General features: G+C 22.1%; 1 protein-coding gene and 1 long non-coding RNA gene across 6 annotated transcripts in view; one reads left to right on the top strand and one right to left on the bottom strand.

Annotated features, from left to right (window-relative positions):
• The window catches only part of LOC127290331 (uncharacterized), a 192,293-nt gene that overhangs the window by 66,441 nt on the left and 109,161 nt on the right, over positions 1-16,691 (bottom strand). For both annotated transcript variants that reach the window (XR_007844295.1, XR_007844294.1), the window contains exon 4: positions 1,755-1,785. This is a non-coding gene — a long non-coding RNA (uncharacterized LOC127290331). The remainder of the gene's footprint in view (positions 1-1,754; positions 1,786-16,691) is intronic.
• The window catches only part of LOC127290318 (ATP-binding cassette sub-family G member 1), a 53,041-nt gene that overhangs the window by 5,267 nt on the left and 31,083 nt on the right, over positions 1-16,691 (top strand). Inside the window, exons 1-2 of one of the 4 annotated variants that reach the window (XM_051318814.1) lie at positions 6,902-7,069; positions 10,591-11,008. In XM_051318814.1, the coding sequence (XP_051174771.1) occupies positions 10,816-11,008 (193 nt within the window). In that variant the 5' untranslated portion in view covers positions 6,902-7,069; positions 10,591-10,815. Of the gene's footprint in view, positions 1-6,901; positions 7,221-10,590; positions 11,009-16,691 lie in introns of those variants that run through there. The other 3 variants (XM_051318812.1, XM_051318811.1, XM_051318813.1) reach the window with 3 other exon arrangements.

The following is a 16,691-nucleotide window of genomic DNA, read 5'->3' as shown; positions in this document are numbered from 1 at the left end:
CATCGAATATGAAAAGAACAAATATTTATTTATGTTTCGTTTCTTCCAACTTTTTTTTTTTTTGGGCAGTTTAAATACCGACTCAAATTAAAAAATATGTATATATATAAATAAAAATATAAAAAAAATATAAAAAATAAATAAATAAAAAATTGCACGCGTTCTTGGAGGGGAATTTATAATAAACATAATAGGGCACCAGAATATGTACGCCCCTGAAAATATTCCCCACCTGTTCCGAGAGGCGTGGCTTCAAATTCGACACTTTACGAAACTTGAAGAGTAGGGAAATTTCGACAATTCAACAGAGTCGAGGGTTAATTGTATATTACGATAATTTCAAGTTTTAATAGTATGCTAAATATATATAATAGGATTATATTATAATATTATATTATAAATATATGGGTCAGAATTTCTCAAACGGATCACCTAAAATTCAGAAATTTTTTTTTTTAGTCTCATTTTTTTTCTCAACGGTTTCTTACACAAAATTGTGTGGGGAATTCAAAAAAAAAATTTAATTTTCTGTAGGACGTCAAGAACACTATTTTTTAATAACATTTTATAAATAAATAATATAAAAATCTATTAAATATGAAATTTTTTCAAAATAAAAATTATATTTAGAAACTACATTTTAAGACGAGAAAAACCCTTTTTTTTTAATTGGTGAACAGGAAATCGAGAAAAAAATTTTTTAAAATAAGACTGCAAAAAATTTCAATTGTTTATAACTTTAACAAAAAATTTTTTTTTGACCTAAAAATTTCAGGGACTTATTTTTACCATGTAAAGAGTCAAGAGAAATGTGTTTTGATTAAAAAAAAAATTTCTGAATTTTAGGTGATCCGTTTGAGAAATTCTGACCCTATAATTTTTTATTTATTTATTTTTTTATATTAAAAAAAAACTTTGTTTTTAGTTTTTTTCTTTATTATTTTTTGCACAAATTTTTTTTTTTTAAATTTATTAGTTATTACATACAATTTTTTTTAATTTGCTTATATTATACATAAACTTTCCTTAAAACTTGTTATTTTGTATGTAACAAATTTTTTAATTAAAAAAAAAATGCAATGTACAAAATAAAAAATTTTTTAAATATTTTTATGTACCTAATAATCGACGAATTTGGAAAAAGAAATTTATGGAAAAAATAATCATGTAAAGAAGACAAAAATTTTCAATCTTCAAAATAAAATAAAAAAAAAAGTAAAATCATCGAATATGAAAAGGACAAATATTTATTTATGTTTCGTTTATTCCAACTTTTTTAAAAATTTTTGTGCAGTTTAAATACCGACTCAAATTAAAAAATATGTATATATATATATATATATATATATATATATATATATATATATATATAAATAAAAATATTAAAAAAATATAAAAAAATAAATAAATAAAAAATTGCACGTGTTCTTGGAGGGGAATTTATTGTAACCATAATGGGGCACCTGATATGTACGTCCCTGAAAATATTCCCCACCTGTTCCGAGAGGCGTGGCTTCAAATTCGACAGTATACGAAACTTGAAGAGTGGGGAAATTTCGACAATTCGACAGTATGCGAGGGTTAATTGTATATTACGATAATTTCAAGCTTTAATAGCATGCTAAATATATATAATAGGATTGTATTATAATATTATATTATAAAAATATTAGGTATAAAAATATTAATATTAAATATTATAAATATAGTATTATTAATATTATTGTAAAATATAAAATTAAAAGAAAATTCACTGGTCCGCATCTAAAGATTTCCTCGAGAATCCTGAAACAAAAAAAAACAATTTTTATTAATTAAAAAAAAATTTCTAAATAATCCGGTTAAAAAGTTTTCAAAATAATTTGTTTACAAGAAGTAGAGATACATACATATCTAGACAATGGTTTTTCTTTTCAAAATATATTTTCTCAATTACAAAAATTGATACAATTTTTTTATTTCATTATATTTTTTTATTAATTTTTTTATTATTTTTTTAAATTTTTATTTATATATTTTTTTATATTTTATTTTATTAATTTTATAACGTTGGCATATTTTCAAAACTACAAAGCATTTTACGATGGAACAAAAATTTATTCAATTTTTATTAATTTAATAAAAATTTAACTAAAATTTAAATTAAGTTTTCAATAAATTCAAATAACAAGGAAAATTTTTAATTTTTCAGTAGTCCAGTCATGTAGAATTGATATAATTCATTCGTAATATAATAACAACATTATTTGTAAATGAGAATTGTTTTTTTGTTATTAAAGATAAACATCTTAAAAACTATTGTAAATCTTTTTTTTTTTAAACATAGCAAGATTAATTCGTAATCTCTGGATGTTTTAAGGCATTTCAACTTTAATAATATATTGTAGAAAAAATAAATTATATTAAAAAAAAAAACATGGTATGAATTTAAAATCAAAGTCAATGTAAAATAAAAAGATAATTTAAAATATTGAGTATTATACACATAGTTCTACATGAATAGTTATCATAAATAATAGATTCCTTCTTTACTAACATTATAGTTTTAAATTCAATTTTATTTTTATTTTAGAAGTACTATTAATATTATTACGTAAAAAAAATTCAAATTTAAATCAATTTTTAATTTAAATTTATTTAAAAAAAGAAAAATAAATAAACAATATTTTTTTTTGTTATCAATTGAATGGAAAAAGATTCTCAAGCGCGGACTTTGTGCTATTCTTCTTGTGTAAACGACCTTTATTCTCAGTCCAATTTGCCTTCCGTGGAAATTACTTTCGAGTTCAATAGCTTTTTATATTATTTTTCATAATTGTCAAAAAAAAACTACTAAGATGTAAAAAAATGTCTTTATATTAAAAAATTGATTTAAAAAAAATTTTTTTTTTATTATGGTGAAAAAAAAATATTTTTACATATAATTAAAAGTGCAGTTTACAAATAAAAAATGTTTTTTTGATTTTTTTTTTTTTTCAACAGTTGCAATATTATTATTTTGTTTGCGGGTCTTAAATTTATGTATTGCGTAATATCCGTGACGATTTATGGTCTGCACAGGAAACAATATATGGATTACGTTCGTTTTGTACTTCCAAGTGAGGAAAAGTGCGTCACGCATTTGTATCTCTATGCATGTATAATACAGGATACGCTTTCCAATTTTTTTTTTTTTTTTTTTAATTTTTTTATTTTATAAAATTTTTTAATTTTTGTCAAGAATTTTATCAGATTAGGATTCGTTATGCCTTTATATATAGAAAGTGTCTACGTGACTTTGGTCAAACTCTGGACCGGTTCAGGAATAAAGTTTGCCGAAAAAAAAAATTAAAAAGAAAACTAGGGGTTGATGATCCAAAGAGTTGTATGATACCTGCGAGAATTGTTTTCATAAAAAAGTTGTCCAACAGTTTTACTTTGTATTTAAGTATTAGAAATTTTAAAAATTCTGTTCTAAAAATTTTTTTTAATTTTTTAATTTTATTATTTTTTTTTTTTTTTATTTATTTCAAATAAAATATTATTTAATTAAATTAATTTATTATTTGACATAGACAATGTGTGGATTTCCTAAAAATTCAAATTAATATCAATTTTATTATTATTATTATTATTATTATTATTATTGTTATAAATTGGAATTTTTTTCATGAAAATTATTTTGCAGCGTATCTAATTATCTTGTTTTTTAATTAGCTTCAGTATAGTGTTGTAAAAAACAAGTTTTCTTCAATTATAGTTGTAATATGGAAGTAATAATTTTTAAATGACATTTTTTAAAAAAATTTTAATATCTATAGAAATAATGGGACGAGAAATATTTAATTGTATTAAACACGAAGAATATATGATAATATTTGCACTTTTTTGTCGTCTAGTTGAAAATCAAGGTGTGTGATTTATTTTTTTTTATATACGTCACTATGTGATAAATAGAAGCACGTTCTGCTTCAAATAACGGCTCATTGTATTTAAAAAAACGCGATTTAAATATATAAGTGTGATTTTTTAAATTTTTTACGGAACTTTGGATCTAAAATCTGTGTGTAATAATAATTATTATTATTATTATTATATTAATTATAATAAAAATTATAAATTTGGAAAAAATTAGTCATTTTTATATAGATATAGCTGATATAAAATTAATCCCCTTCTCCCGAACAAAAAAATTTTAAATATTATTTTATTTATATTTTTTTGTTTATTTTTTACTCTGTAAAATAAAAAATAATAAAAGAAAATATTTTTTTTTTTAAATTAATAATGCAATTTGATTTTTAGCAAAAAGCGCGAAAAGTATGTATGAAGTTTTATGTGAAATAGATTTAAAAAAAATTTTTTTTTTTATAAACAAATAGAAAAATTATGATACTTTAAACAAAAGTTATTTGAATTTTAACATAATATAAATCACGATAATAATTTTTGATATAAAATTTTTTTACAAAAAAAATTGTTTTAAACAATTTGTTATAAACAAATAACAAAATTGTTTAAAAAAAACTAATAACTTCATTCGATTCTAAAGAAAAAATTAGTGCTAGAACATGTATAATTTATTGTTTATTTATGATCGCTACATTTGTTTATAACAAATTATAGAAGCAAATTATAAACAAATGTCAATTTCCACTACTTTTATTTCACGATTCGTAGAATTTTTTTTATATTTACACTCTCTTGAACTCAAAGTCTTAATACGAATATTATTGCACAATAATTGTTGATAACTTTTTTTTTATTAACAAATTACCTTTCATAAAAAAAATAAACAAGTAATATGTACACGTAAATACATAATCTTTGTAATTAAATAGTGTTATCTGTTTCTTTTTTAAAGTAATAATTTTTCTATTTGTTTATAAAAAATTGCTTATTGTTAATTTAATTATAAAAAAATTTTTTTATCATAAAATATTCTCGAAATAATTATTATTTCTTTATTGCATCGAATGGCATTTTAAACTTTGGAAAAAATTTACAATTTATTTATTTATAAAAAATTGTTTAAATAAATTTTACACGTTAAATGTCTTTATTTTGACTCATACCAAAATCCATGTTATTTGTATGATAATAAATACAATAAACACCTGATAAATAAAATAATAAATAAATAATAATAAATAATAATAAATAATAATAAAAATAAATAAAATAAATAATAAATACAATAATTGTTTATAATTTTTTAACAATAAATTGCCGTGCATAAATTCGTAAATATAAATAGTTATTAATCTTCTTTTTTAAACAAAATTTTGTTTATTTGTTTATAACAAAAGAGAAAAAAAATCTTGAAAAATATTTATCTGCAACAAGTTATATACATTGTCAAGTTATTTTTTTCCATATATGAAAAAGTCATTAGTTATTTAACAACGAAGAAATTTACAATTATTTTATTTGTTTAAATAAAAAATTGTTTATAGAAATTTTTTTGCAAATCTTATCATGGAAAATCATTATTAGAAACTATAATCGTTATTCGAGGGGAGGGGGGGGGGGGTAAATGATTATGATTTTTAATTAGGGTTTTGAAAATTCAAAATGACGGATCCAATATGGCGATCGAATATTTAAAAATTGATTGGATTCGCTTAAAATTTGTTAATCGGGGGTTTTCGGGGTCCCTGATTACGAATCTGGTGTCAGTTTTCAAAAATTCAAAATGGCGGATTCAATATGGCAACCGAAAATTTAAAAATTTATCATATTCGCTTGAAACTTGTTACTCGGGGGTTTTTGAGGTCACTGATTACGAATCTGCTGTCAGTTTTCAAAAATTCAAAATAGCGGATCTAATATAGTGGAATATTTTTTTTTAAATTCATCGAATTCACTAAAAAATTATTACTTAGGGGTTTTAGGGGTCGCTGATTACGAATCTGACATCATATTTTCAAAATTCAAAATGGCGGAACCAATATGGGGACCAAAAATTTAAAAATTGACCATATTCGCTTGAAACTTGTTACTCGGGAGCTTTTGGGGGTCGCTGATTACGAATCTGGTGTCAGTTTTCAAAAATTCAAAATGGCGGATCCAATATGGCGACCGAAATTTTAAAAATTGATTATATTCGCTTGAAACTTGTCACTCGGCGGTTTTCGGGGTCGCTGATTACGAATCTGCTGTCAGTTTTCAAAAATTCAAAATAGCGGATCAAATATAGTGGAATTTTTTTTTTAAATTCATCGAATTCACATAAAAAATTATTACTTAGGGGTTTTAGGGGTCGCTGATTACGAATCTGACATCATATTTTCAAAATTCAAAATGGCGGAACCAATATGGCGACCAAAAATTTAAAAATTGACCATATTCGCTTGAAACTTGTTACTCGGGGGTTTTTTGGAGTCTCTGATAACGAATTTAATGTCAGATGCGTAATCAGCGACCCTGAGAAACTGAGAAGAGTTTGAAGTGAATCTGATGATTCAAGGATTAAAAAAAAACTCGAATAATATATTAAAAAAAAAAAAAAAAACAAGTCGTACACGTTCTACAGCTAATTTTTTCTGATAGAATCAAATATAATTATTATTATTTCTTTTTAATGTTACAATTTCTGTTTGTTTAATAACAAAAATTGTTAAACAAATTTTTTTTTTGCAAAAAAAAAAAAATTTTCTAACGTCAAAAATCATTACAACTCATGCCACGTGTTGATTTAAATAGAAATCTCTTGACATCTGAGTATCAAGGTTTGATATATAGAATCAACTCTTCTACACATGATTCAGTTCGACTTTGCTCCTGTGTCGCCTGCATGATACACACATATAGATTTCTATTTTATACATATATATATATATCTATGTATATGTATATACGTATCTCTCCCTCTAGGTCTAGATTTGCCTGATGCCGGGGACCATCGACGGTCAATGGTGATGGTCGAACGTTTCGTCGTAGTTGTTCTACTTGACTGAAAACAGTCCCACTTGAGTCGCGAACGTGCGCGTATCGCAGGTTTCGAACGCTCTAATGCGCTCGTTCCTGCAAACATTTTTTTTTGTTTCTCTTTTCCAATAAATTTTTTCTTGACGCGCAATTTTAAAAGGTCTAATTCAATTGTGTGAAATTCACTATGTTGTGGTATATTCATTAAAGAAAAAAAGGGGAAAAACAAATATTTTGAGAAATATAAAAAATATCAGAATTTTTTTTTTTTTTAATCAGGACAAAGGAATTTATAAAATGGCATGAAGAATGTAAGAAAAATTTTGACACTTTAGAAAAAAAGGAGATTCTTTTTGTGTGATTTAATCATTTTCTTTTTTCATAACTTCCGAGGAAAATTTATTGCGAGAAATATATATAATGTAAATGCGTTTTAGAAAACATAAAGTAAAACGAGAGTGTATGTACGAGTTTTGTTATCATTTGAATCGCGTGTGATGTCAATGAAAGCATGGCAACCATATATACATACTTCCGTTATTTTTATATATCAAATGGATTTTTTATTTTTTTTTTTTGCAAAAAATGAGTTTTAATTAAATTTTTATTTTTTTTAAATTAATTAAATTTTTTTTTTCATTTTACAAGCATTTTTTTTTAGTTAATTTAGTCCAATTTCCAAAATGACAATCATTTTATTTTTGTTTCCTAGTAAAATCCAATGATTTTTAAACTTTTTGATTTTATCATATCAAAATAAATAAAAAAAAAAAATTAAAAACTGAAGAAAATTTTTTGTACTATTTTATATTTAGTGGAATTGACACTTCAAGTCAAGGGACTTAATTACACTTTGTGTTTATTAATTAATTAGATAATAAATTTACATTAGTAGAAGATTATTACTGACGAAATATATATTTTTTAAATTATGTTATAGAATTATTTTATCAATTATTTTAGAATTGATTAGATTTTTTTTTTTTGTTTTTCTTGTGCAATTGACTCTTTATCACAAAACTGTTTTCAATAATATTACTTAATAGTATTATTTATTTAATAATATTGATATTAATTAATCATTAATCATTTATTTATTATTAATATTAATTAATAATATCATTTATTTAATAATATTAATATTAATTAATAATATTATTATTTATTAAATATTATTACTACTAATTAATACCTATTCATGTTATTTATGTTTATTAACTTTCATTATTTATATTCTTATAAATAAAAGTATTTTAATTTACCAAAAATATTTAATTTTATAAAAAACAAAATTTTTCTTTACCTTTCTTTTGATATTAGTATTTTTAAAAAATAAAAAAGGGTTTTTAATAAATATTAATTTTTTTCATATGCTTTTATACTCTAATTATAACTTTTTTTTAAAGTAACAAATTGCAATTGAAATTGAATTAATTATTATTCACTTTTATTTGTTTTATGATAATTTCGAAGGTAAATTAGAAAATAAAAACTAGCTTTCCTTACATGTTGTCAGCAATACTGAAAAAAAATAACAATCCACTTTATATAATTATGATTTACATAACTCATATATATATGAAGCATTCTATTTGAAAACGATCTCCCTTGTACATTGAAAAAAAATTTATTTGATTTAAAAAATCGGTCACTTGACTATCATCAAATAAATCTTTATTTGATTCAAATAATCGATTACTGGAATATTATCAAATAAATATTTACTTGAACCAAATAATTTTTAATTCAATTAAATAAATTGCATTTGAATCAATCATTTTTGTTTTTGAAACAAATTTTTATTTGATTTAAATAAATTTTTATTTGATTTAAATAAATTTTTATTTGATTTAAATAAATTTCTATTTGATTTAAATAAAAAAAATTTATTTACACAAAATAAATGGATTAGAAGGCTGTGAGACAAATATACGTTTATTTAACTCAAATATATTATATATTTGGTTCAAATAAAACATTTCTCTGGGTGTAATTACAAAGATAAACTTTTAAATATCTCTAAACACGTTATCTCAAATTTTGATCAAATCTATCTTAAAATAAAGTTTAAATATTCAATTATTTTTATTTATTTATTGTTTGTTTCTGATTAAAAAAAAAAAATTTAATATTAATAAACAGGAAATTAAAGAAAAAAATCCGCTCTTTTCAAAAAGTATTTCTCAATTCATAAATATTTTAACCTCCAAAATTATTTACTCTGTGAATTTAAATTAATTTCTAAAAAAATGAAATGTTCATTCAAGAAAATAAAAGAAATATAATATTTATACTTTATTTTCACATAGATTTGTTAAAAATCCGAGACATTTTAAAATATTTAGAAGTTTAACATTCAAAATTAAATTTTCTCTATAAATTATAAACATTATTTTATCGTTAAAAAGTTTAAAAATTTTTTCCTTCTAAACTGCAAAAAAAAATTTGCAATTTGGGTTTATTAATTAAAAAAAAATATATTTATTGAAAATTGTCCTACATTGTCAATATTGTTTACAAGAGCTGATGGAGATTCATTAAAAAAAAAAAAAAAAAAACCGAATGCCTAATATATTAAGCTGATTTTTTTTCACTTTTAAAAAAGTCTTTTACTCATGACGTATACAATTTAAATCCATTAGACGTTAATGTAAAATTATTTTTAGACGTTAAAATTAACATTTTCATTCAAAATAAAAAAAAACTGTTCATTATAGAAACATGAAAATTTTATTTAACTTCCTCTTTAAAGAATATGAAGATAGGAAAAAAAAATTACTTAAACATAACCTCAAAGGAAAAATATTTAATTTTTATATATATTGTCAAAAGATATGTCAGTAGTGTTGGAAAAATCTTAATAGAATGCATATTATGCAATAACAGTATTGAAATTCTAATTCATCGAATTTTTAATTGATAGAATTTTTAAGACGTCAAATTTTCATTTGTCCGAAATTACATAAATAATAGCCGAACAGAAAATCGACAGAAAGATTTCGGTGTAATTTTTAAAATTGACCAACTCGAAATTATCAAGAAAATCGTGATTGGTCAATTTTAAAAATTACACCGAAATCTTTCTTTCAATTTTCTGTTCGGCTATTTGTAATTTCGGACAAATGAAAATTCGGCGTCTTAAAAATTCGGTCAATTTAAAAATTCGTACAAATAAAAATTCGAACAAAACAAAAATTCGGTGAATTAGAATTTCGGTCATTTAAAAATTCGATTGAATGAGAATTTTGTTAAATTAAAATTCTCTTAAATCAAAAATCATGTAATGAAAATGACTGTAAAATAAAAATTCTCGCAAAAATTCAATAGCTAAAAATTTTGTTAAGTTAAAAATTTGTATGAAAAGAAAATCTGTTAAATTTTAATTCGATAAATTGAAAATTCGTCTAAAAAATAATAGTAAAGCAATGTTATTTTTTCGAGTTGGCAAACATTTGTCTTAAATTTCAATACTGCGGTATTGCATAAAAATTTGCTTCATATGCATTTTATTAATTTTTACAACAAATTTTTCTAACAGTGGAAATTTACCAAAAAAAAAGAGCTTTTTTGCAAAATATATTACTTCTCAAATACATAAATTAAAAATAATTTTCCTCACTTTGTATAAAATGATTAAATATCACACACACACAAAAAGTATATAAAATATATAATTTACAGGATGTCAACTTGCAAAAGAAGTATAAACGTGACGTAGGGATCTATAAAAGACTATAAAATAAGAAAAAAAAAAAAAAAAGTGATATAACTTGAGGAAAAGAAGAAGCATTTGGCGTTCAGTTAATAACATACTCTCCAAGATTAAAAAACCAATTAATTAAAAATCATTTAACGATAAATTTTAACTACAAGTGTGTGTTTGTGTATATATATATTATAAACAAAATGAAGCTCGAAGGTCACAGTTCACGGGATGATGATTCCAATGGAATTTTATTGCAATCCAGAAAAAATTCAGCTGTTCGACTACAAATTGTGCCAGCGCAGCCAAAAACAATAACCCATTTACCTAAAAGGCCACCTGTTGATTTGGCGTTCACCGACTTGACATATAAAGTTCGAGAAGGACGCAAAAACAGTAAGTCAATTTACTATTTTACATTACATATATTCCCTACGGGGCTCATGAATTTTTCAATAAAAAAATCAATGCTTACACTGAGCAAAATTGTTTAGTCAGAGCAACCAACATTTGGTTGGGCCAACAAAAAAATTTTGTTGGTATTTAACTATTTGTTTGAGTCAATCGAAAAAATTTGGTTGAGTGTTTTTTGTTGGCATAACAAAAATGTTTGGTTAGCTCAACGAAATTTTTTTTGTTAGGTCAACAAAAATAATTGGTTGATCAAACAGTTTTTTTTTGTAAAATTAAAAATCTTATTCTACCCTTACCTCTTTTCTTTTTATCTTTTTTATTCATTTCATTATTTATTTATTATATCAAATTATTTGGTTGTCGCAACCAAATTTTGGTTAGGACAACAAACGATCATTTGGTTTTTTAGACCAAACTATTTTGTTGTGTTAACCAAATTATTTTGTTGTCGTAACCAAATTTTGGTTGGAATTTAAAAATTTTCAACCAAATAATTTTGTTGGCCTAACCAAATGTTTGGTTGAGATAACTCTACGACTTTGTTTCAGCCAACCAAAATTTGGTTACAAGAACCAAAATTGCCTAACCAAACAATTTTGTTGCAAACACTAAATTTTTTTTCTCAGTGTACAATTTTCATTTTAAAAAATTTTACAACAAATTAATTTCAAATCAAACAGGCTAAAACATCGGGACGCATCATGATTATGTTATAAAAATCATTAGTTAGAATTTTCATTTTATAGAATTTCATTTGTCATATATAATTATTATTGAGCCGAATTTTTATTTGTTCGAATTAATATTTTGCAGAATTTTCATCAAAACAATTTTCTATAATACAGAATTTTTATATAACCGAAAATTCACTTCACAGAATTTTTATTTGTCAGAATTTTTATTTGCTCGAATTTTCATTTAACATAATAGGCATTTTAAAGAATTTTTATTGTATAGAATTTCATTGCATAGAATTTTCATTTTATTCTTTCAGATGAATTTTCATTTGTTTTCGAATTATTATTTGATATAATTTCCATATAACCGATTTTTAATACAACAGAATTTTTACTTAACCGAAAAATCATTTAACAGAATTTCTAATTGATAGAATTTTCATTTGTCCGAAATTGCAAATGGCCGAACAATCAATAGATTTTGGCGCGATTTTTAAAATCAACCAATCAAAAATTATCCATAAAATTGTGATTGGTTGATTTTAAACATCGCGCCAAAATCGATTGTTTGTTTGGCCATTTGCAATTTTGGACAAATAAAAAATTCTATCAATTAGAAATTTTGTTAAATGATTTTTCGGTTAAGTAAAAATTCTGTAGTAAGAAAAATCGGCTATATGGAAATTATATCAAATAATAATTCAAACAAATGAAAATTTATCTGAAAGAAAATTCTATGCAATAAAATTCTACCCAATAAAAATTCTTTAAAATAACTATTATGTTAAATGAAAATTCAAGCAAATAAAAATTCTGACAAAGAAAAAATCGAAGAAATAAAAATTCTGTAAAGTGAATTTTTGATTATATAAAAATTCTGTAAAGTGAATTTTTGATTATATAAAAATTCTGTAATATAGAAAATCGTCTTGATGAAAATTCTGCAAAATATTAATTCGAATAAATAAAAATTCGGCTCAAAAATAGTTATGACAAATGAATTTCCATAAAATGACGATTCTAAATAATTATTTTTAGAACATGATTATATTATAATCATGCGTCTCAAAATTTCGTTTATCTAAAATTTAGGGAAAAAAACTTTAAAGTGTTATAATTTTTAATGTAATTTAGATGTCTCATTTTTTTCATTTTGCATTTAAAAGATCTTTCTTTTTTATTTCAAAATCCGTTGGAAAAATTAAAAAAAAATGTTCAAAAATAACAAAATGGCAGCCATTTTAATAAAAAAAAAAAAATTTTAATTGAAATTACTCAAAAACACCACTTTTTTTTTTATCAAAATATTCTTTAATGTGAAGAGAATCGACAAAAAAATTTTGAGCAAAAAAAGAAGTGAAGTTTTTTGAGTATGTACATAATTTCAATTTCAATTTTATTTCTTAAAATAGCCGCCATTTTGTTATTTTTAAACATTTTTTAATTTTTCCAACGGATTTTGAAAAAGAAATGAATGCTCTTTCAAATACAGAAAGAAAAAAATGTGACATCTAAATTACTTTCAGAGTTATAATATTAAAAATTTTCTAAATTAGCATTTTGACATAATTACTGTTTGAAGGAATTTTTAACAAATTTTTTAGCTACCAAATTTTTTTTTGACAGAAATTATATTTTACAGAATTTTTAGTTTACAAAATTTCACTTTTTATCCAACTTTTTTATTAAAATTTTTTAATTTAACCGAATATTAATTAGACAGAATTCTCATTATACAGCGAATTTTAAGTGATTCGAATTTTTAATTGCCATAATTTCAAATAACTCCAAAATCTTCATTTGTCCGAATTTTTATTTACACAAATTTTTTTATTTATGTGATAAAATTTTTAAAACGACGAATTTTTATTTTATCCGAAATTACAAATGACCCAACAAACAATCGATAGAATGATTTTAGCGTGAATTTTTTTAAAATTAACCAATGCAGAATAAAATTAACCAGTAGCAGAAAATTAAGATTGGTTAATTTAAAAAAAAAAAATTCGCGCCAAAATCTTTCTGTCGATTGTTTGTTCGGTCATTTGCAATTTCGGACAAAATGAAAAATCAGCGTTTTAAGAATTCTATTAAATAAAAATTCGTGTAAATAAAAATTCATATAAATGAAGATTCGGTGAATTGGAAATTGTGTCATTTAAAAATTCCAATCACTTAAAATTCGCTGTTAAAGGACAATTCTACTAAATTAATATTCAATTAAATTGTAATTTTTTAAATAAAAAATTGAACAACGATAAATTCTATAAAATGAAAATTATGTTGAACAAAAAATTTGGTACCAAAAAAAATTTGTTAATTAAAAATTTCACTTAAAAAAAAAAAATTAAATAAATAAAATAACAAAATTTAATGGAATTATTATTTATTTACATTTATAATTGAAAAATAAAAAAAAATTCTTGTTTTCGTATTAAAAGAAAAAGTAAACAAGCTATCATGTGTTGGAAGTTCAATTTTATGTATATAAATGTACAAGTTAAATAGTTTTTGCGAAACTTTATGTAATATAGTATATATAGATGGGTTTCAAGACCATGCAAATATAGGAGCGATAGAATTAGAGAAACGTGTCTTAAAATGATGTAATCTATTCAACTTTTTCTTCCCCTTCACCTGTAAAATCACTGAAAACATGTTAAAAAAAAAAAGAAAATTCACATTTCACGTATATGTCGAGAATTTAGATAACATATTTGATTTATATTTCACATTTGTTGACTATTAATTAAGTTATAATAACAAATTTTCCAAATTCAAACTAGTGTAATAATTATTTGTAAGTAAACTAGTTTTGAAAACTTTTATTCTAATTATTATTCATTCAATTCTTTTTGATTTTGATAATAAATTATCATTTCCTTGAGTGTCGGTAATTATTGCAAAATTAACACATTTTCATATTTCATTAATTTAAATAAAATGTGTTATAAAAATATAATTAATTTTATTTAACTATACATTTTTTTCAAATAATAATAATAATAATAATAATAATAATACCCGTGTCGAAAATGAAAACTGGTTCTAGCTTGGTCCTATCTATTTTGCCCTATTATTAACTAATTTGATATTTTTATTTGATTTGTCTATATAAATTTTCAACTATATTTTTTTAATTCTATTTTACAAAAATACTTGAAATCATCCAGACCTTTCACTGTTTTTTTTTTTTTTTGCTGACAAATAATGGATTTAAAACATTATATTGCATTGTTTAATTGTTTAAACAATTTATTGTTATTTATATTAACCTTTTTTTGTAGTGTACCTAGAAAGATGCAGTTTTTTTTCCTAATTTTACAATTTATCAAATCAAATATAAAGCCAGTTAGATTTGAATGTAAAATTATTAATTCAAAAATTGTTTAAACAATTTATTGTTGTTATTTATTAACTTTTTTGTAGTACACCTAGAAAGATGTAGTTTTTTCCTAATTTTACAATAGGAAAAAGTACTGCATTTTTCTAGGAAAATTATGAAAAATGTTAATAAATAGAAACAATTTAAGTTGCAAATTTAATTCTATATTTTATTTTATTTATAACCTTTAAATTAATAACTACTAAGAGAAGGTAACAAATTTATAAAATTGTTCTACTATCTATGTGTATTTAAAAAGAATTATAAATTATGAACAATAAATTGTTTAAACAAATAAAAATTCAACAAAATATTTTTGAAATATATTATTTGGCAATATATATAACAATTAAATAAATTAACAAATATAACTATGGAAAAATGTCTTTAAATATTTATTGCAAATTAATAAATAATTAATTATTTATTAATAATATCCATATAAATAATTATCAATTAATTAAATAAATATTATCTGAGAATATTGTACAAATCCTAAATTCAAACACTTTTTTTCATAAAAAATTTTCTAACACTTAACTATAGATGTTCTAGCTAAGTCCAAGTTAGGACCAGTCTAGAATATATAAACAGGGGCTGCCAAGGTAGGACCAATGTTGGGCCAACAATCATTTTACGCATACGTTGGTGATTTCTACACGGGATAATAATAACAATAATAAATATAATATTTATATGCATTTTCTACTAATTAAATTAAAAAAATAACTAATCTTCTGTTTTAAGGAAATGTTAATTTATTCAGATTTTCATTTCTGCATTGAATTTATTTCAATATTATTATTATTATTATTATTATTATTATTATTATTAGTGGAAATTAATTATTTATATTGATAAATAGAATATTGTTATGTAGAGAATGTTTTGGGTTGTGTCATATTTTTCTCTAATCGTAAAACATTTTTTTCCAACTTCGAATAATTAATTTTTTGCTATTACTTTTTTCCGATTAATAAAACAAGTTTTTATTAATCATCATCAGCATCATCATAAACAATTTTATAAAAATCATTATAATTTATGACACAAAAATTTACGTTACATCACCAAAGTCACCTTTTCTTTAATACTTCAAATTTAATTTATAATTAAAATAGAACAAAAAAAGATTTAAAAAAAAATTAATAATTATTCCTTTTGTGATATAAGGATATATTTTACAAAATTACATTTAATTTTTTGTAAAAGTTTTTTTTTAGTACTATAACTGTAAAGATTTCAAAAGAATTTTAGAGTTTTAGATACCTTTTAGGTTAGGTTAACTTGTGGTACAGGCTTTAAAGCAAGGTTAGGTCAATTCTGATTAAGGTTAGGTTAGGTTCGGTTAGGTGAAGTTAGGTTTGGTTGAACATGAAATTTGAGGTTAAGTTTCTCAACTATTTTTCATTTTCATTCAAATTTACTTTTTGATTTACTGTGAATGGAATGCCATTAAGTTCAATTAATTTAAACATATTTCTTTTTTATGTAAATGAGGCATTCTATTTTGAAACGACCCCCCTGGTATAAACAATAAATTACCAATGTACATGGAAAAAAATCTTTATCTCGAACAAAGATAATAATTTTCTCTGGAACA

Source organism: Leptopilina boulardi, unplaced genomic scaffold, assembly GCF_019393585.1.
Source record: "Leptopilina boulardi isolate dan_hultmark-lab unplaced genomic scaffold, ZJU_Lbou_2.1 LbouV2_59, whole genome shotgun sequence".
Classification (NCBI taxonomy): domain Eukaryota; kingdom Metazoa; phylum Arthropoda; class Insecta; order Hymenoptera; family Figitidae; genus Leptopilina; species Leptopilina boulardi.
The sequence above is the reverse complement of the archived record's forward strand: the minus strand, read 5'-3'. Positions and strand labels throughout refer to the sequence as shown.